The sequence below is a fragment of the Crocodylus porosus genome, unplaced genomic scaffold (genome assembly GCF_001723895.1).
Source record: "Crocodylus porosus isolate Cpor-Errol unplaced genomic scaffold, CroPor_comp1, whole genome shotgun sequence".
Classification (NCBI taxonomy): Eukaryota; Metazoa; Chordata; order Crocodylia; family Crocodylidae; genus Crocodylus; species Crocodylus porosus.
The window spans coordinates 17,894,869-17,917,089 of record NW_017728907.1 but is presented as its reverse complement, the minus strand read 5'-3'; the positions used below and the strand labels follow the sequence as shown (position 1 = coordinate 17,917,089).

At 45.9% G+C, this 22,221-nt stretch overlaps 1 protein-coding gene across 1 annotated transcript in view; it reads right to left on the bottom strand.

The window, feature by feature from the left end:
• Window positions 1-22,221, bottom strand: part of PAPPA2 (pappalysin 2) — a 172,922-nt gene that overhangs the window by 34,502 nt on the left and 116,199 nt on the right. The window contains exons 16-20 of the mRNA XM_019530580.1: window positions 21,683-21,860; window positions 19,339-19,564; window positions 7,669-7,837; window positions 4,088-4,220; window positions 1,134-1,243 (exon numbers count right to left, since the gene is read on the bottom strand). Of these exons, the coding sequence (XP_019386125.1) occupies window positions 1,134-1,243; window positions 4,088-4,220; window positions 7,669-7,837; window positions 19,339-19,564; window positions 21,683-21,860 (816 nt within the window). The remainder of the gene's footprint in view (window positions 1-1,133; window positions 1,244-4,087; window positions 4,221-7,668; window positions 7,838-19,338; window positions 19,565-21,682; window positions 21,861-22,221) is intronic.

Genomic DNA, 22,221 nt, shown 5'->3' with positions numbered 1-22,221 from the left:
TCCTTTGTGCATACCCATTAACATCCAGGCTTTAATGGCATGATTGCCCACTGTGTTTTTCTGCAGGACCCCTGCCTCATTCAGTTATCACACATGGACAGAGCTCACTTATTTCATCTTTTCCTCTACATGGTCTTATTTACTGTGCAGTGTTCAAACCTCTGCTCTGGAAATGGGCTTCCTCATGGCTCTTCTGTGGTGCTAATCACTGTAGCTCAAGGAGCAGAGGTCTGTGAGGGAGTCCTACATGTTCCAACTGTGCTGCTGGCCCACGCTGTTGTGTATGTGATGCCAGAAGATGGATCATGTCTTTTCAGTTTGCACATTAGGTTGAGGAACCAGGAGACAGATCAGACTAACAGCAGTATCAGGTTGTCCTTCCCCGTGTGAACCTCACAGAGGGCATGGTGGGGTGTGAAATTCACAGGTATTTCCTGAGAGAAGAGGACTGCTGAGACTTGGGTATCACTGGGTAGGGTAGGGTGCTCTAATGGGCACAGGCCCTTGTGCCACTATCCCCTCAGGTCTGATCCTTTCCATCAGTGTCCTCCTTCTACCCAGAACCTACTCCTGTGTCAGCCCCATCAGTTTCCCACCTCAGCCTCTTTCTCACCCTCTATCTAGTCTCATGCTGGGTCTTAACTATAGGTGGTGCGTCCAGTTCCAGTGATAACATGCTGTAGGCAGAATCTTCACAAACAGATGCTTCAGGGAAAGCCCCTAACTCTGTAGTTACTGGGCACTGAAATAAGTGAGTCTGATTTTCCAAAAGGCTGAGGCCCTGGCAACTCCCACTAAAAGCCAAGCCTGCTGGAAACTCTGCTCGTTGAGCAGAGGTGCCTGTTCACTTGATGCTCATGGGCTGCCAGCATGGGAACAAGTACCATGTCTCCAGAGAGGACAGCCTTTTTAGCAGATCCTTGAAGACTCTCTAGCAAACACTCTCCTCCAGTCTCTCTCATTCTGGATCTTCCATCTCTTTACTCTAGCACCATATGGGGCCTGGGCTGGAAGGAAGAATATAGCTGTTCCCTTAATCTCCAGCACGTGCTGAAAAGCAGCTAAGGCAGCCAAGCTCAATGGACTCAAAACAATGCCCTTCAAGTGGCAGAAGAACGCCCCCTTCTCTTTACCTGGATTTTGGGAGGTTCCAGTCGGTAGTCCATAGTGTCAGCAGTAACATTTTCGGGCAGGATTACTGGGTCGCTGGGGGGGATTATACAGGATGGTGTACACACAGCACCTGTTGCAGAGGAGACAAAAGGTTTGGGGGCACACTCAGAGTATTGCACTGATGCCCAGTCTCTCCACAACAGTTTCTTTTGTTGCAGGGAACCCATGGTCTAATGCAGGGCTGTCTAACTAGCAGTCCATGTGCAGCCTGTGAGGGGTTAATCCCTGTCCGGCTTTTGCTTCCTGCCCCTGCCCAGAGGGCAGGGCAATGCAGGGCAGCATGCTCAGTGCAGCCCACCTTGTCAGGGGAGTGCATGGTACAGTGGAGTGGGGGAGCCTGCAGCCAAGGAGGTGAGGGGGCAGAACACCGTCAAGCATGGTGCAGCAGTGGGGGGTCACCCACCTGCACATACAGTATGTCAGTGAGAGGAGAGCCCCCAGCAATGCAGCACTGGGGGAGCTCACAGCTGAGGAGGGGAGGGGAGGGGGGGCCACAGCCCCTATCGGTGCAGCCCTGACTGCTATGTTTAACACCCTCAGTCTGGTACTAAGAGCTAGGTGCTGAACTGTGATGGATGCAAGCCCTGGGAAGACCCTCAGTCGTGAGGTCTGGGCTAGAATCCCCTTCCAGAATAAGTGACACAGCCAATTCCTATGCTGCCCCCCTCTGTGAACTGGAAAATCAGAGGAAACAAGGTCTAAAAAAAAGTAAGCAACTGGAAAGCATCAAAGTGACTGATGTACAAAGATAACTCTACCTTCTCCTCAAAGGCAGCCTAGCTGGGCATGAGAGACAGCCATCAACACAGGGCTGTCCTGTGTATTAAGCAGAACCCTGAGTCCTGGGGAGCAGCAGCACAAAAGTCTGCAGCAGGGTGGTTACTGTTTTGGGCCCTCCTCCATGTCAGCACCCAAAGCAATTACACTATTGATATTATGCTTTCTGCATTGTCTTTCCCTCAAGCCAAGCCACCATCCTAACGTCTATGGATTTCGAGGGAACCAGGATTTGATGCCAAGAGAATACAACCTATGGAACTGAGTGCACAGCTTCTAACTTTTGAGCTGTCTTAAAAATTTCCCAGCCAATCAGCACCTGGCAATGCAAATCTTTGCTTGAAAACCCTTGAACAAGAGATGTGCCTACAGTTTTTGTCTTCCAGCCTCCTAAGAGAACAGCACAATATGGCATTCTTCAGAATTAATTAGGCATTAAATCAGGGTTTCAAAATGCAGGCAGACTATACACATTGACTTTTCTGTGTCAGCACAATGAGTTCAGCCTCCTACAAGCTAAAGGCTAAAGTAAAGTATTTAGAATAATACAGAAAAGCTATGATCTCTGCTTCATAGAAATCTCTGGGAAGGAGAGATTTGAACAGGTAAAAGGTCCAGACCTAAGATAAGCCATGAGTTTCAGGCAGTGAACCATTCATGCAGTGTACCTACTGACATTGCCTACTGCATTGCTTTGGGATTCATGAGGCAACCGGTGCTGGTTTGGGGAATGCTGCTGCGAATGCCCATTTACCTAATGCACCTACTCATTAGTACAAGTCTTAGTCTCCCTCAGTAACACATACCAAGGCCAGTGGTGACTCTCCATTTCATATTAAAGGGACCTCTGTGAGGGCTTGTCCCATTTGTGCACTATTTCTGAGGTTGGTAATCATTTTGTAGGAAGATACTAGTGCATCTGAGTTTATTTTGCCAGGATGGATTGGGAGTGGTTTAGAGAGTTACTGTAGCAGCTCATCACAACAAAAGTATGATTATTACAGTAACGTGTAAAGCCCTGATTTGCTCACAGCTTCATTGTACTGGGAACTGCACATAGCAAGTGCCTATAATCTAAACTGGCAGGACAGAGAAAGGATGGGGGTGGGGGGAGAGAGGGAACAGAGACAGAGAAAGAAAAAGGAATGTGCCTGAGGTCACTCAGGAAGTCAGTGGCAGATCTGGGAATAAAAGCCAAGTCTTCTGAACAGCAGTGCGATGTCCTATCTGATAATATTGCTACCTCTGTAATTTTTTCTCTATTAGGATAATAACTCAGTGTGCTTCAAGTGCTGCTCTTTCTATTTCTTAAAATGAATATAGCAAGAAATATAGCCACATTACAGCTGAACAAAATGTTCCAGCTGAACCCCCAAACCATGGGAAAATACATGGGTTTCATCAAAATCTCAAATTCATGCTCCCTTCATCAAAAGTCTAGCAAAACTTACCATGCTTTTGTATAAGCCTGGGCACAGTTTTAATCAAAGTTGGGTGATTTATGTGTTTGCTTTGAAATTATGTGGGTTTTGCTTTAACATTCAATTAAGCTACAAAGCCAAGGGAAATGTGGCAACTCTGACTGAGTGTCACAGTGTTCCTCTAAAACAGGAAAGAGATAAATCCAAGCAGGCCTACACCAAAGAAACAGCTTGCATGGACCCTGGCAGAGCAAAACCACCCAGTTACATGGGGCTATAACTCATGCAGTCCCCTCTAGGCATTACCATCATCACTGTCACAACCATCTGTAAGAGAAACAATGGCAAAGACTTGTGAGCTATGACAAAGAACTAAGTTTGCCATATTCATTGACATATTCCCCTTTCTTGGGGGAAAGACAGATCCTTACAATGAAGCCATTAGCTTTAAAACTCTGCTACTAACATGACCAGATGTTATGCATATGCATAAGCAGCCCCATTGGCTTTATGTTCAGGAAGAAGACTAAAAAGAAAACAGAATTTGGTCATAAATTTTATCATTACTGCAGGAGAGTCATCATGACCTTCCAGCTAGTCCTCAGGGATAGCAGTAGACCTGGTTGATTCAATAAGCAGCCTGTTACAAGAAAAAGGGGATTTAATCAGAAATCAATGTGCTTAATTGGTCAATTAATCAATTTTTTGGTCCTTACCGATTCCATACCCCTGTTCACACTTGTACTCCACAAAATTCAGCTCTGGGGGTGGCGGACAATTCCCTTGCAGATTCTCACACAGTTTGAACTCCTCTGTCCATAAGCCTTCTTTGGTGCACAGGATGGGAACCTAAAATATCCAAGAGACCGGATTCCATATTACTGTTACATTCAGTTAGTGCACAGGGCTCTCTGAATTTGCAGGGGTTTTTCTACACAAATAACATTACCCATGTCCATTGTCTAGGCTACATGAATAATGGTAAAAAAGAATCTACCTCCTGTTTGCATCAATTTCAGAAAATGAAGTTTAGAATTACCCTTTTCCCACTGAAATCAAAGGCAACATTCCCAATGGACTTCAAGGAAAGCATGTAGCCCTAAGACAAGCTGAAGTGGACCATCCAATCTTCTGACAGTAAAGCAAATTTGTTTAATGTGTTTTAAGGAGATGGTTGCAATAGCCCTTGTGCATGATGGCCTAGTGGTAACCTGACAATAAGCAACCCCACTCCCGGGCAAGCCCATTTTCAGAAAGTATGTGCAGTTATGACCTTAGTCAAACAGGGCTTTGCCCAGCTGTGCTAAAACATTAGCAGATGCTCCCTGAGCACACACAAAGGGGAATCTCCAGCTGCTTCTAGCCTTTCAGCTACTTATTATCTATTTAAAGACAAACAGAGCTGTTGACAGTGCCAATTACAGTATAACTTAATCTTAACAAACTCACAGGACCAGGAGTAAAGTTCATTAAAAGAGTGTGTTCATTCTTACAGGGTCAGTCAATTTGCCAGTAGCATAACTAAGAGGGAGGGCAGCTAGGGCAGCAGTCCTAGGTACCTACTTAAAGAAAGAGCAGGGTGCCAAAGAGCAGCTGCTGCATCTACTGACTGACTTCCAAGTCATTGCTGGCAGCATGGCAGCCACTACTACCCTGAGCACTGTGACTTATGAGGGAGCAGAACTACCACGTTCTGCCTCTGCAAACAGCTGCATCATCATCATGAGACAATCACTTCCTGCCATTGAGAATGCTAAAAGATGGAGTTTGTTATAATGAGGTTGTATCATAGTTTCTTACAGAAATATTACAGGGGGAATAATTGCTGTGGTTAGTCTGGTCCTTTAAGGGAGGTGAGCTGAGCCTCATATGCAACTCATAGCTGTCTCCTAAGCGATGGGTTTGATCTCTTTTATTAGTATCTGCACCATCACAGCACCATCTACAACATATGCAAAGCTTCCTTTAACTGGGAGAAAGAAAGCCCAATTTATGTATTTACAACTCAGAACGAGAATGTTCTGAAATGTAGATGACAGCAGCAGACAGGATAGAGTCTGCACTGTGCTTTGCAAAGCAATACCAGTATTGTTGTGTCACAGGGCTGGTGGCTGGCCCACTGAGGCAGCTGGTTCAGAGCCCATATACCTGCATTCCAGCTGACAGGTTTGCAGCCAGGAATCAGGCGACAGCCTGCAGGTGACCAGGCCTTCCAATGAAGGATCAGCAAACAGCTTTGTACCTTTGTTTATTCAGGAACAGTTCAGCAGGCAAGGCTTTCCTTTGCAAGAACATCATCAGAAGGCCTGGCAAACAAGCATTCATGGAAGACTTTCAACTACATTTCTCTTACACCTATTTTAAGCCCCTAATCCAGGAGTGGGCAAAAAGGCAGATCCATGGAGACCAGCCCCAGCAGCACTGGCAGGGTGCATGACTGGCTGGGGAGGAGCTCTGCAGCCGGGGCTGGGATCTTGCAGTGGTGAGCTGGGGCAGAGCCATGATCCACTGCCTGCATACTCTGGGCAAGGGCATGTGGGCAGCAGATCACAGTTCTGCCCCAGTTTCAGACCTTGTTGTCACACCCGCAAGATCCCAGTCCCAGAGTGGCTCCCTGCCCAGCTGTGTGCCCTGCCAGTACTGCAGGGTCTGGTCTCCATGGAAGCCCTGGCCCTGCGCTGTCACGGCGCTGCCGCTTAGCACCGTACCTAGACTCCTGGTGGCCCTGGGTAAATTTTTACTATTGGGCCTGCTTTGCCAGAGATAATGATAATAATAATTGGATAAGGAAAAAAAAATTACCATGCTTGGCCTCTCTTTTTGTTCAGGCCCTGGGCGGCCGCCCAGTTTGCCCGTGCCTGTGTCCAGCCCTGCTGCCACTGCTGGGGTCTCCATGGAGCCTGGCCACAGTGATGCAGGCAGGGGTGCTGGGAAATGGAGTCTGCTGCGGGCCTCATCCAGCCCGCAGGCCAGACTTTGCCCATCCTGCTCTTGACCCATAGTAGGAAGTCTGTGGCAGACCCACAGACTGTCTGTCTGACCCCAGTTCTCTCAAATGCAAGGCTAATTCCTCAATCACTAGACCAATTTGCATATAAACTTTAAGTGATACCTTCTTCACATAGGAAACTATCTGCCAAATCATTTTGAGGACTGAACAGATCTTTAGAAGACTACAAAAAGTTTACAGGTAGTTTGTGAACAGAATAGAGACTAGAGACTAAAGTTCATTTGCTAAAAATAGTGTTGAAGTTGAGCTTGTTGAATTATTTTACACTGAACTATTTAAAGCAGCTTTCAGATCATTGTGCCAAGGCCAGATGAGGTGTGAGGCTCAGTTTGGGTTGGAACGTTTTCACTAGAACAGAGAAAGAGACAAGCTGTGAGCCAAAATGCCCCTCGTCATTGTCCTTGACCCAGTAACACTTGCTGTGTGCATGCACACACGCACACAGACACACACACACACACACACACAATATTTCAGTGTTACTAAACTAAAATGGACTTCAACAGCCCTGCCAGGAGAAGAGCAGTTTTCTTCCTTAGCTCGTGTGCCAAACAGCATGATAAATCAAAAAAGCAGTACTAACATTCAGATCTGGTACAGAGCTGTATTTTAATCCATATTCCCCTTCTACAGAAAAAGGATCTGGGGCTGGCTATGGTGGGTCAGTAAAAAAGTGTTGAGAGAGACTTGGTTTCAGACGCAGGATCCTGAGTCAGTCCAGGCTGTCTTCAATTCTCAGGAGTTCAGGCTGAACAAACAAATCTAGTTCACAGTTCAGCAACACACTTACTGTGCTTAATTTTGTGCACGTACCTAAATCCCTTTCAAACTGAAGTGCTCTATTGATCAAGGCCCTTTATCAGGTTCCCCATCATTTTAGCTCCACTCACGAGCTAGCTCCATCCACTTTAGTTTTGACACAAGAATTGTCCCACTGAAGTCAGAGGTATTAAATATGTATATTTAAGCATGTGGCTCAGTGTTTACAGGGCAGGGGTCCCAAGTCCTACTAAAGGTACAGCAAAAGAATGCTCTTCCAACTTGAAAGGCTTCAGTGAAAATTTCTCTGCCTGACTCCCAAGTAAATCCCACCCAAGCTGATGAATGCAACCAGGATACTGTGAACTTGTGTTTCAGCAAATAAATTCAGAGCTGCATGGGAGTATCCTTTGCAGTAAGTCTCATTAGGCAAATACACTGCCTTCAGGCCATGCCATGGCAATACCAGGGTGCCCTGGAGTTGGCTTGTTTTGCTTCTGTGATACTTATTAAAGAAGTCATTCTTACCCTTTTACTCTGGGGGCTGCAGTTGAGCACACATTGGCTGTCCAGCTCAAAACCATTGGTACAGTCGTACATCCCCTCAAAAACAGGAGGGGGTGGTTCACACAGCACAGGAACGCAGCTGCCTTCCTCCCAGACTCCACTTTCCAGGCACTGAATCTTCAGGAGCTTCCTGGGAAACATGCACACAAGATAATTACTGAATTGTGCACGTGAGAGACATCCCTGAGCAACCAAGTGAAAGGCCTCAGTTATTAAGGGCAATTACTTCTGTGGCTTCAGCTTAAGACTTCCCTAAAGGAAGATCAAATTAAGATCTTGGATGGAAACTGAATTCAGACCCACAACACATGCTGATTATCAGGCAGCACAAGGCTAAAAAGGAGCAGAAGAAGGAAATGGAGGGGGGAGGAGTGACAACAGTAACACCCTCTAGAAATACAAATGTGGGGCAATTTTAGGCAGCCCTTTTCATAGGCATGCAAATGATCATTAAAAATGCATAGCACAGCCTTCAGAGCATCTTTCCCTGAGGACAGAATAAAAGAATAAAGACATCAAAAGCCTCATTTCAGCAATGCCTTTATATCCCATGGACCTGAATGAGGCATGAGCACATGCTTAAAGTTAAGCTTAATGAATTCTCTGAATCTGCATCTTATGTATTTAAACTATACCCGAACAACTCAATTAAGCATGTATTGAAATCTGTTTCCATTCAGCCACATTTAACCAACTGCTTAGTGTTCAGAATCTGCTCAGGTCTCATTGATTTCTCATGTCAGCCTTTGGCTGACTCAGGGCCCAAAACCTGTAGCTCTGCACCTTTGCTCTTTCTAGCTCTTGTCCCTTTTGCACATTTCATAGTGCTCTGTCCAGTCTAGGCTTACCTGTCCTAAGTAGTGATGCTTTCTCTCTGGGGAGATAATGCCTGTTTAATCTATCTCACTAACCTTCCACAGCTGAAATTTTCCTTTGCTTAACTTCATCCCCTTCATGGGAACACGGGACTAGAAGGAGCCTCATCAATTGTTGATTCCAGCTCCATGATTAGTCCTTGTCATGCCACCCTAAACAATTCCTCCACCTATGCACTCTTCAAACTCTTCACTCCATTCAAAGCTGTCAATTCCTCTCTGGTAGAGGAACTGTCATGCCAGAACAGATTAACATTGTCTTTTGTGCTGCTAAGACAAGAAAACCTTGCAAAGAAGTAATAAAAGAGTTAAAAAAATACAAAAGAAAGGCTCACTTATTCCAGAATCTGATCCCTGGCAATGATCTATATGTCATAGCCATCACACATGGGGAACAACTGAGAGGTACTTTCTAAGGTTGGAGACACTTCTTGGAGACTCCAGCTTCTGATCAACACCTACGTCTTCATGAATGAAGATCAATAGTTCTTGTGATTTTAACCTATCTAGTATGATTCTCCAGGAACCGTCTTTCTTTAATTCCCTTCTCTGAGCTCTACTATCAACAGGCAGAAACTAGGAAGCCAGTGCTAAACATTTATAGGGCACAATAGGCAGATACACCCAAATCCTGCCCACCTCTGAATATGTTCAGGGTCTGGTAAGCAAAGAAACAACTCTGCCTTCATTGTTGAAATAAGGCTAGGAGGCAATGGGTTGGATTAACTTCTCATAACCCTGCTCTGGTAAAGGGAATTGCCCCAACAGCACAGCAAGGGCTGGTCTACATTACAAAGCTGTACAAGCCAACAGTGTGCTGGCATACTACTACTGACATGGCTATTTTGGAGGCACATTCGTGTTGCCTTTTCCTGGGCAGCACACTAAATCTTTATGGCATTAGGCTACATCAGTAAGAAAAGTTTTCCAGTGATCAATGACGGTTTAATACTGGCAAAAAATCAAGGAAAGACAAGGGCCAGTCTGACACCCTCTGCGTGCTTCATGCAAAATGTTTCATGTGGAGTCATCTAACCACTACAACTCAGCCCTATGCTTTTATCATAGGACTTCCAGGAGGCCCCAGTGGTTGGTGGGTGGCTGGAGTGGGAACAAAAGTGGATTGTGGTATAAATTAATGCTACATGATTACAGCCGTAGACACATTACATTTCTAGCACTATATATACAAGTGTGCCTATGATCATGTGTCTGTGGAGCCACCAAAATGGAGGACTCACCACTAAAATGCTCCTGTTTCAAACAGGAACTTTTCTGTAGCACTACACTTGGTAGCACCACATGTAACATCTGAACACTTCCACGTAGCATGACAGAATCTCTGGTCCCCCGGCCTCCCATAGTGCTCCAAGGGCAGCGGCATAACAAGCTGAGCAGGCACCCAAGGCAAGCTTTGCAGGAGAGGGGGGGGGCACAGGGTTCTGAGCGCGGGACACAGGTTCCAGGAGTGGGAAGGGCACAGGTCTGAAAGCAAGGATGGGGGCACCAGCCTTACCCAGCTGGGAACTTCTAACCAGTCCACGTGTGCTCTGCCTGATTTCAGTTCTGCTGCTCTTAAACTAAAGCAACAGCAACCAGAGTCTCTTTTGGAGTTCCCTGCATAAGAATGCTGCTGGGGCATGATCTTTACAGGAGTGGGGGTATTTCCAGTGCCAACTTGGTGCCCAGGGCAGGTGCCTGTCACCTGCCCCTCCTTATACTATTGTCCAAAGGAGAGGGAAAGAGAGCATCTGGCTTCCGACAGCCCACCAGAAAGCACAGCTGCCGCCCAGCTAGGACATGGATCTGCAGCTCTCTTTTCCACAGCAAAAGATGCTGCTGCTCCCATTGCAGCAGAGACAGAAAGGGCTGCTTGTGCCACAGGGTCAGCAAGGACAGCTGCTACCTCTCTGGCAGAGGCAGCAGAGAGGGCTGCTGTTGCTGCCAGGGCCCCAGGACAAGTGGTGTCCCAGCAGCCTGCCACTTGCTGATGGGACACTGGAGGGCAGCAATGGCTCTCTCACTAGCCTCTGGGGAGAGTGGGGAGGCATCAGGCAGCTGGTGCTGTCCTGATCAAGGAGAGGCTCACAGCCTGCCCAGTTCCCTTCTCCCATCAGGGGAGAGAGCAGGCTGTCAGTGATTGGGATCACTGATAAGATCTCTTACATGTAGGGAGAAGCAAAGGAACAGCCCCGTATTGCCCCCTGGTTGGACCGCATGTCTTTGCAGGGATATTGGAGCACTCCAGCCAGGGTGCTACCTATGTGTGTATACCTCCACTGGTGTTCTAATTATTTTAGCGCTACAAAGTGCTGGAGCACTTATAGGGCTACAAATGGACATGTCTCAGACCAAAGCTAAGAAGGGATCACTTTATTTAAGGGAAACGGTTAGCATGAATCTCTTAAATTCAAGATTAAAACTGAAACCATTGCCTTTCTGTGATTTATGCTCCTTTGTTTTCTTTTTTGCATTTCACTCAGCTGGGACAGTTGCTAGGTGGTTACACTTCCTAGATTCCATTATATTTGAGAAGTTCATGGGGTTTCCCATTCAACAATGCGTTGTGCAAGACACTGTACAAGCACACAGAGGGATCTCTCCTGCCCTGGAGAGCTTACAAACCAAATAGGCAAGGCAAAGGCAGGGAGGTAGAGCAAGGTAGAAGTGACCTGCACAAGGTCACCCAGAAGGTCAGTGGCACCATCACGGTTTAAAACAGACCAGTGTTTTATTCAGAAGACCACCCTGCTTCTGACCAGCTTATGTACCATACTACAAGTATCTGAGCTACAGACAATACAAGGGAAGTAAATATATCAACAGCAGACCTGAATCAACAGAATGGATCTGAAACCACACGAACTTTGGGGAAACCTAGATTTGGATGTGAACTTTTGTGGCTTAAATGCATCACTGATTTAATTGTTTTTGTTTCAGACTGAAGTTGTATTCATTACCCTGCTGAGACATCCTACTTAACATTAGCTTTTGCTTGGTTTGCTTTGATTCTCTATTTGCACAAAACCAAAATCTTGGGGGTCAACTGCCTGGCAACAACCTTCAGAAGTTCAGTTTTAAAGCTGGAACTTCGCGATAAAGGGTAACAATCTAGTCTGCACTGAAAAACTTTTCTCAACTACAGCTCTTTGCTCCAGTATGGCTACTTCACTGTGGTTGCACTCAAAGCATGGTGGAATTTACTGGTGTAAATCACAGCAAGGCAAGTCCCTCTCTTACACCAGCCCAGCACACTTGCACTTGGACTTTACCCTGGTGTCACTACACAGATGGAGTTGCACTGGTATAAAAAATCCCAGTCATGCAGCAATATGCTTTAAACAAGAAACATCCTATTAAGATGTAGACAGTCATATGCATGCTCTTACCAAAAAGTCCCTTGGGAATAAATGATCTAGCCACTGTATGTCACTGTTGCTCTTCAGAAATGAATGGGAGGCACTTATCTGGAAGCAATGCAACTCCCGGAGAAGAGAGCTGTAGCAGGGAAGGGGCCCTGAGCTTCTGGCCTATCTAAGGAATGCTCAGTTTGCACAGGTGCACAGTGTGGTTTGCAAGATCCTTAGCTTTCACACGGCTTTTTACTTTGATGTGGTGCTGGAATTAACACGTCTAGGCCTCCGGCTCCCTGCCATCCTTCCCAAGCCACGCAAGGGAAAATCTCACTTTGTCAGAAGTAACTAGGAAAGGGAGTGCAGCTTGCTGCCCACACTGCAAATGCTGCAGCTGTCTCTTTTTTGGGTCTGCCTTGTATTCTGCCCTGGCTTACTGAACCAGTCTTATCACAGAGCAAGCTGACCTCCCTCAGTGGAATATTCCAGGAGTCTGAGAGCATTTGGCGCTGGAGGTGCTCCATTGCCAGCCCCACCACATACGCTGCACATCCTCTGGACCCTCAACAGTAACTCATGTCTCCAGGTGCCCACCCACAGCCAATTCCCCACTCCTGGCTACTTGTCCTTACCTGACCCTGAGGTAGAAAGTGGCAGCTGTGCTGCTGAGACAAGCATGCTAAGGAGCCAGTTTACAGAGAGGCACTGGGAGGGGAATGTCGAGGTGAGGGGAGCTGGCCCTTTTAAAAACCTGTAGTTGCTCTGAACAGTGGAATACAGACACACTGATTTCTTCTGATGAGGGAGAGCAACATTTATTTAGGATTAGCATGGGAGCCAGAAGCCACAGTAAAATATAGTTAAAAAAAAGAAAAGAAAAGGGAAAGTCAAGTTTTTCAATCAGACATTTAATGGGCAGAATGTGAAGGCCGTTGGGAAGACTTATGAGGCCTGCAAGAGCTGTGTTTGATGTGAAGGCATGAATGTCAGTCTCTCAAACTCCACAAACCATGCAGCAGGGAGCTTGGCCAGCTCCCAGGTGCGTATTAGAGTGGCCAGGACTTGGAGCAGAAGATCTGCTGTAAGAAGGCCAAGAGGGACTTCAATAAATTACCCCACGGCTCATATTATCTGCCAGCAGCAGGAGATTCAAGGATTCTGAAGCTGAGGAGAGGAGGAGAGAGGGTATTTGTTGGTAAACTAAATAGAAGCAAAGCCAGGATGTCAGGTTTCTGCCTCCCTTTTGTAGAGTAACTACAGAGGGTAAGAAACAAGCAACTCCAAATCTGTAAATCTTTATCAGTGGCATTAAAGGTGTAAATTAAGTTGGAGTCCATTTGGCAGCCTATGTTTTCTTTTCCCTGTTTTATGGCTCTGCTAGAAAGATGTCTGTTTGCATTTTTATCTGGGATGGTCAGTCTACAGCTTGAAAGAGAAATCCTGTATCCTGGCCCTCCACCTAATGTATGATGGCTGGATACCCTCTTGCACTCACTTGTCCTCGTTTACCCCAGGTGGCCTTTTTGAAGTGCTTCCAGCCCCCATCCTGCTGACTCTTTCCATTTCATTTTCCCCACATCCCCCTTTTTTCCTCTTCCATGGTCTGCTTCAATCCACAGTAGTATTTGGACCAGGTGAGAAGGTGGATAGATCAGACATCTCACTGGAAGAAGTGCAGGTCATGACAGGATTGATTTCATCAAGTGTCTCATGGATGTTTTGATTTTAGAGAGAGGGAGGGTAAAGTGCAAATTATTCTTTGGCTGGTGCTGGAAGGCTCCCAGCCTCAAATTTTCACCTACCTGTCTGCTGTTCAGCCTCTTATGTATCTTATGTCTACCACACTGGATATTAAGGAGATAGTTCTGAGGTTTGCTCTTTGAGGAGGAGAGGAAGCAACAGGGATTTGAGGCAGACAGTTGCCGAAAGGAATGTAGGCTGAGACTTTCAAAGCAACCTAAAGGATGCCCTGTTCCCATTAATTTTATTCCCCTATGCAGCCTTGAAAAATCCCACCCCTAGTGAATACAACATACTGACCATGAAACTTCCCACTGAAATGAATTTCTGAGCAACAGTTGGGAATTCAGTTATACAAGAAGTCACTCCAGACCCTGCTGTTTCCATGCCAAAAGCAAGGGTCACAGCCCCTCAAAGCTATAGCAAAACTCCCTTAAGCAGCAGTCGGCCTCCTTTCTCCTCAACTGGTCACCAGGGAGTGTACTCACTCATACTGGTTTGAAAGCAATAGCTAATGCAGGATGGGACTGGCCTCCTCCTTGGTGAGACAGGCTGCTGGACACGCACAAAACTCCTGACCCGTTCTGCACTGACTACTCACTGTCTTCCAGAATTTTTGTTAAAACCTATGAAGCCCTGCATGGTGAGCGGGTCTGGTTTCTGAGCATCTGCACTCCTCACAATAATCTACCATGGTGGCTGGGATGGCACTGGGACTGGGCCCTCATCAGAGCTCTACAGGAATGGGGCAAACCCAGCAGAGGGCTTCTGCCTGCAGATCGTTCATTCTCTGAATCTGGAGGCCTCCACAGCATTCTGGTAAAGTTCACTTCTTTTGAGCAGGCTCTTGGCAGCAAGGAGGAGGCAGGCTGGTATAGTACAGGCATTTTCTAACAACTTTCCCTATGCTACAGATGAACTGTTGTAAATGAGGGCCTAACTACATATCGCATGGTCAAGCCCTGCAGAGATACCCAAGCTATCTTGGATATCAGGAGCAGCATAGCTGCCTTCGAGGAGCGCTCCACCAGTTAGTTAGCCCTGCTAAGAGTAGAATATATAATTAAGTACAGTATATAATTAAACTGAGTACATAATTAAGTAGAATATATAATTAAGAGCAGTACATTCATGTAGGTACACTGCTTGTGGTACTCTGTACAACACTAGAGAGAGAAGGGTAGACATAGCCTAAAGGTGCAAGTGCTAGTGTAGGCTCTTATAGCCATGGCATTTTTTTAAAATCCTGGTCAATCAGATATGTAACTGGGTCAGATTGTTACTGTAGCCAAGATGGTCCAGGAAATATCCAGGAAGCCAGGTTTTTTTGGTGATATCTTTTACTGGACTGACTGTAAGGCTGCCCAGAAGCTTGTCTAACTTCCATCCCAACCATACAGTTGCCCCAATACAAAGTATCATCAAACCTCCCTGCTTCTTTCAGTTAGTCAGTCAGACTCATCTGATAGTAGTGCTGAAATGATGTTGGTAGCTGGAGGCCTTTCTACTGCAGGACTCTTAATGTGGATAACAGCTGTTTACTGGCACCAGTGTTAGCAACACTGGAAACTCTTTAGGTGTTTGGATGATTGACTTGGGGGTCATCTGACTGCAGCTGACTTCCTGCCCTTTGGGCAGGGGGCTGGACCAGATGATCTTGCAAGGTCCTTTCCAGCCCTAATGTCTATGAAATCTATGAAAATTAAAGTCATCAGGGTTCATATGTCATTATTATTAGAAGGGAAACATGCTAACATTGAGAAATGCTAAATGAACACTGGCATTGCAACTTGTATCCCCCCATTCTGCACACAGCAATTCTATCTATACACAGCATCATTATTACCTAATTACATTCCACCTTAGGGTAATCAGCCGTAGCAGCTTCGTTAGGGAATTCGAGGACACATAATAAGGAGATTAGGAGAAAGAATTTGTGTACATATTTAAAAACAAATCTTTGTGTAATTGCATTCCCACCCGTAAAAATCAATTATAAACAAACAAACAGAGCGGAGGGAATTACAACACAAGTGGAGCAGTATCCAAGTCTGAGACAGTAAGTGACAAAACAGTGGAGTTCAGAAAAATGGGATGGGTAATTGGTTGGAGGAAGGGAAGAGGTAGGGTTTGAAGGGAGCATATCACAGGTCCCTTTGTATGACCTTGGTTAAGTCACTTCAGGCCAGATTGCTAAAAGTATGTAGGGGCCTAGAGATGATCATCAAGTTCATATCTGTATCTCTAGACCCCTGAAAATCTTCAAAACTATAGTGCTTCATTTGTTGGCCTGATCAATTGTCTCTTTAAGGGAACTGACAGACATTCAAGGCCCTGCTCTAACTCATGGTGGTTTACAGAAAACGTTATAAGTTAGAGCACCCCCTAACCCAATGGAAGTTTGCTTGTTGGGTCGGAGGGGAATTGAGCCTGCCTGCACCAGCCCTTTTGGCCAGCAGGCAGGGGCGCTGGCCAGGACCATCCCTCTTCCCAGACCCGTCCCCTCCTCCTAGTCTGGGGTTGTCAGTGGAGAGGGAATTTAGGGAGCAGCAGCAGCTGCAGGGGTGCTATGCTGGACCTGAGCTGGACCTGGTGGTGGGGAGAAATAGAGCCCCTTGCCTTGAGGCCCCCAACAGGTGTACTGGAGGGAGCTGGGGCTGGGCTTCCCAGGTGAGGGGGCTCTGTTCTACCCCCCTCCAGCTCAGGCTGGGCATAGCAGCCCCACAGCTGCTGCTGCTCCTTTCACTCCTCCACTGACAAATCTGCCCCTAAGTGAAAATTAACCCTTGAGGTAACACAAGTTCCGGTAGATGCACTAAAGCACAGTGCCATAATCTATTACCTGATTAGAATAGGGTTAATTTTTTGCATGGTTGGCCATTTTAGAAATGCTCTGCACCTATGCATGTGTGTTAGGTCATGGCTGTAAGGCATTTTCAGGGGCCGGATCTCATGAAAAATGTCACTTCTGTTTGCACCCTAGATGATAACCTGTTTGGGGAAGAGACTCTTAATGTGTATGTATAATACCTAGCATAGTCATGCCCCAGATCCTGACTGGGGGCTTTTAGTGCTATTGTCATATATAAATAAGACAGTGAAAGTGGATTACAGAACGAATAAGATCTACCAAATGCATAAACACAACAATACAGCACCTAAAGACCACCTATTTGTATAAGCCCAGATCTACAGTTAACACAACAACCTTCATTTAAAATGAATCACCTTGAAAATAGCAGGACCCTCACTAAAGTCTTTGTGTGTCGTGATGATCACACTGTGGCCAGCCCACCCAGGTCCTGTGGGGGACAAGAGTTCCAGACTGTGGAAGTGGCATGGCAAGAGCTAGAGGGACAGACCTGCGCTACAACATGTTCTGCCCAGGTCCTGCTAGTATGAAATGAATGGCCACTCAAATTTATGTTGCAAAGAGAGCTCAGTAGGTGTGCAAAACCTTCAGATGCCCAAAGCCTCATTCCAGTGAGTTACACTGAGCCCCAACACTGTCATCCAGCCATTAGAATCCCTAGGGGCCTTCCCTGGGCCCCAACCCCTTCCCTCCTCACTATCGCTACAGCTAGTTAAGTTTGGTGCCCTCCACCCGGCTCATCTCATAATTCAAGAAGAGTCTTGACAGAATGCTAGGAAAGCTCCTTAACAGCTAGAGTCAGTGCCTTTATGGGAGCATACAGTATGTACTGTGCATAGATAAGCAGGTCTGAGCAGTTTATATTGTGGCTATAAGGCAACATGTTCTACTGATTGCAGATGGCTTAGAGGTATGACTGATTAATGAATTAGTAACCTCTAGATGACACTTGAGGTGCTTCCAACACTGATTCATAAACCAAGACAATGATACAAGTAAGGGGTCCTATTGACATTAAGGGAGTGTGGATGAGGACCTCAATATATACATTTGTGTTAATGGTAACAAAGGGCCAATGTTTTTGTTCTGTGTTTATACAGCATCTAGTACAACAGGACTCTGGGCTGTGACCTGAGCTTCTAGGTGTAATGATGGTGATGATGATAATATCTAAAATTAACAATAACATTAATCAAATTGCATCCTGAGAAAGCCAGTCCTAAATCACATGATATGCAAAGTGGTTTGTAAGCAATTACTCCTTATAATACTGATTGCACTTTAGTCTAGGTCCTTGCAGCCTGAGGCCACTTACTAGCACTTTGTAAAGTGTGTACAAGAACCAATTAATCCACTATAGGGTGGTAAATATGGCCACTATTCACAGTGCACAGAAACACTGTTATCTAAGTAAGAGGAGGAAGGGAAGATGAAAGTTGCATTCAATTTAAACTGGACAGGAAATTAAACAATTAGAGTGTACTTACCTGATTTGAAACTGGGGAGAATACAAAAGCTGCCTTGAAGTTTCCAGTGACTAGAACTGGCCAGGACTTCAGCTGATGATGCCACACAAAAAGACACTGCAGAATCCTCTAGCGTCATGGTAATGGTCTAGTCCAGAGATCACTGCCACTGAATCACCACTACCTTCTTCCACTCTGGAGAATATTTTCCCCAAAGAACATACAACTGTCTGAGTTGAAATTTAACTCAAATATGAGGGTGAACCTGCCATCTCCAGGGAAAACCACTACTTGATCTTTCATGACCACAAATGCTCAAAATTGAGTGTTTACTACTCATGTGAAAGACAACCACTTCAACCACACAATGTTTCAGGCCAGATCATTAGCTGTGTACTGATGAAAGCCAGGAGTCTCCAAACACATGCATACGTTCTTAACTTTAAACACGTGAACTGTCTCATTGAATTCAACAGAACTAACCACAATTTAAAGTGAAGTGCATGCAGGATAGGTGCCCATGAGGGAAGGTATCATCTATGGAATCACCATAGCGACTTCAGGAAGACGCTGAAGGTAAGTCTACCTCACATCCCCAGGGCTAGGTGCTTCCACTTTCAAGTATGCTTTCATTCACTTGCATGCCATTACTGCACTCAAACACAACAGAATTTGTCGTTTGACCCCAGTACCCTTTCCTGCCATGGCAGGGGGTCGGACTAGATGACTTCCAACCCTAGAAACTATGAAACTCTGAAACAACGTAGGCAGAACTCTGGAAGGCAACTGCTGGCAGTGCTCCCAGATCAGCTTCACCACTGCATTTTTGGGTTTACTGCATGCAGCTGGGAGCAGATGCCCCTAGCAGTGCTGGGTCTTTAGTGGAGAGAAATTCTTGCTGTTTCTTTGATGTCTCCTATACGAGTGCAAATCCAGTCTAACCATACTTAGGTCCTGAGATCTGATGATGATGATGTCAACTACACAAGTGTGATCGACTGTACAACATTGCAGGGTGGGGGGCAGAAGGGGTGCACAAGGGGCTATTACACCTTGCTTCCACCAGCTCAGTTGCAAATACACATGCTTCATTGTGGGAGGGGGGTTCTTTATGGGGGGGGGGGGGGGGGGAGCAAAAAACCAGGAAAAAAAAATCTGTGAACTGCACACAGTTAAGCTCCTAAGCCAGTGTGCAAATATCCTATCCCCTTTGGTGACTGCTATGGTAAGCATCAGAAATGAAGCATCAGAAGTGAGGAAACACATGTGAAGAGGATGAGAGAAACATGGGCAAAACTTCTGAGACAGGAAAGTTTCACACTTACTTCCTGTGTTTGCCTGCCATGCTCCCTGCCACGCTCCCTGCCACGTGGTATCCGGGTTTACATCTATAGCGGCAGACAGAACCAACATCATGGTTCCCTTGCAGGCATCGGTTGACTAGCAGCTTGGCATTGGCAGCTGCATGAGGAGCATCACATTCCAGCTTGCAGTAGGCTTCTGGGAGTGACCAGAGTCCATCCTCAAGGCAGGTCAGCCATTGACTCATTCCTAGCTCCAAGAGAGAGAAGCAGAGTGTGCTCAAAATGCAGGATGGCTACATCAGGGCTACAGGAAACAAATGCATCTCTAGAAGCCTGGTAACCTGCAAAAGTTGCTCTCAGAGCCTGATGCTGAAGCCAGTGAAGTCTATGGAAACAAAACCACTGACTTCACTGGACATGTGGTCCAGTCCTTAATCGACTGCTTGAGCCCAGAGGTAAGTTAAAAAAGTGGCACCTAAAGCATGAAGCAAGCCTCTCTGCAAAGTAACTTGATGAGCTCCTCAAACTTTGTTCAACCACCACCCCCTTAGCACTCCCCCTCTGGCTCTGATGCTTATAACAAAACTTGATGATGCTAGCATGCTATAATTGCGGCTTACCACGCTCATCCCAGTCATCTCATCGTTTACTCACTCTTTCCCAGATCTTTCATTTGTACCTTATCTTGGGCTTAAGATGTAAACGGTCTCTGATAGAAATTCTCTCTCTGTTATGCTGACATGTTTATTTACTGCAATGGGCCAGTGACACTCAACTGGGGCCTTTGGGTGTTATGCAATTAATAATAATTATCCATTACTAATTAATAATGACATAGCTATGCATCAGGGTTCTGTCAGTGCTTTGCAGAGACCAGTATTTTAGACATTCCTATGACAGATAGATAGGAATATTCAGAAAAGCAACTGGAAAAACAGTACATCCTTACATCACCTTTTCACACTGTCTGATCTGATAACTGTGTTGGACAAAACCCAGCTGTAGGCCTTCCAGAGTGTACACAGCATACAAAGTAAATAGGAATTTGCTCTGGCTGGCGCACTGTTACCACAACAGGCAACTAAGCCCCAGTCACCAAATGTGTACTTGTAAAGCCTGTATGTAGTAGAGAGAACTCAGTTTGTCTCCAATGAGAACAAGAATCAGGGAATTTCCTGCCCCAGTGGTTCCGTGACATCAACTGGACCCTCTGACTTTCTCTGCTAGGTTCGACAGACTTGAATTAACATCCTCAGGAATCATTTCAGACCCTGGAAGCAACTTCTGCATATAAGCCAGCTCCTTTACCAAGGAAGCCAGAGGCAAAACTCTCATTGACTTCAGCAGGAGCAAGATCAGGCTGTTAGTGAACTCCAGGACACACAGATGATTTAACAAATGGAGTTCCCGCCCTTCTTTGCAACTGTCAGCTCCCCTGAATGTGATGGTACTGTGCAGTTCAGAATTTGGCCTGTCAAACAGTAGGGCTACGGCGCTTACACACAATGCTTTGATCAGTTCTTGCTGGGATCTGCAGACATGCCTACTGTCATGAAAGCAAACTTAATTTACAGCATTGTGTTGCTGAAAGAGGTGAGCAATTCTCCTACATTTCAACTATAAATGTCTCCATAAATGGGACACCCATTAAAATGATTTGTTGTATGAGACTGTTAGAGAATAGGCCAGTGGAAACTCACACCAAGCCCCAATGTTTGGCATTGTGCGAGTAATTAGCCCCAAATCTCATCCAACTGAGTCCTGGGTAGACAATAACAGTAGGTCTTTTTCTCTAATTTGGCTTAAAACCACAGCTGTAGCTATTGATGGCTTTGGTAGGAGGACACAGAGTGGTAGGGGACACCAGGCTGTAGTTAGGGTCTCAGGTCTCTGTGACAACACCCAGTCCAGTTCCATAGATCAACATACCTCAGTGACATTTTTTGATTTCCCATCCATAATCCTGACTGCTTTCAGTAGAACGCCCCCCCCCCGCCCCGACACCTGTTTGGCCAACTGCACTGGTGTACTATTTCTCAACTTTCTAGATCACTGTCCTGGGGCTAGCAGAGGTGGCCAGGGTTTCATAAAGATACAGGAGGTATGTGCCTGCAATTTGAGGTAGCAGGCAGGAAATGCCCAGTGGGTGGTTGTGAATATCTGCAGGGTGTTGGGCTCCTAGTATATATGGAGCTGGATGGTGCACTGCTTCCCAGGAGACTTCACAAACCTAGACTCTGTTTGGCTGGCAGTGTCAGGATAACACCAATAGGGATGAGAAGAGAAAGACTTGACTGAGAAAGAAACTGGACAGATGCATGTGGTACCAAAATCAGGATTAAATTATCTGCAGATAATCCCATACCTTGAAGCTTAGCTGGCTTGATGCAGGAGAAGGAGCATTGCTTCAGGTATGTGGTCCCTTCAGGGCAGGAAAACTCAGCATAATACACAAGCCATTGGTCAGGAACTCCGCAGTCAACAGGATCACAGGTCACAGATCTGTCCCACTGTCCCGAGTTACATGTCAGCAGAACCTCTTTCTAAAGAGAAAACATGGCTGTTTCTGATTTTTGTGAATGGGTTTAGACTAAAGTTACCACATCACCAGAAAGGCTGGCATGGGTTTCAAAGAGTTTTCAGTCGTACTTCTCCCATTAGAATATTATGCTCAAATGAGTCCTGCTTCTAGGTAAAGCATATATGGTCAAGTTGCCATCTCTAGGATGCCAATAGATGTGAAGCTCTGTATGGCACAATGGGCCATGCAGATAATGTAAGAGTTATCTACAGTAAAATAAATTAGGGTTCAACATGCCTACAATGTAAAGATGGGCTGAGCCTATGGTAACTGAGTTTCTCAACAATGTTGTTTTTATAGACACTGCAGTGGAGGATATCCTA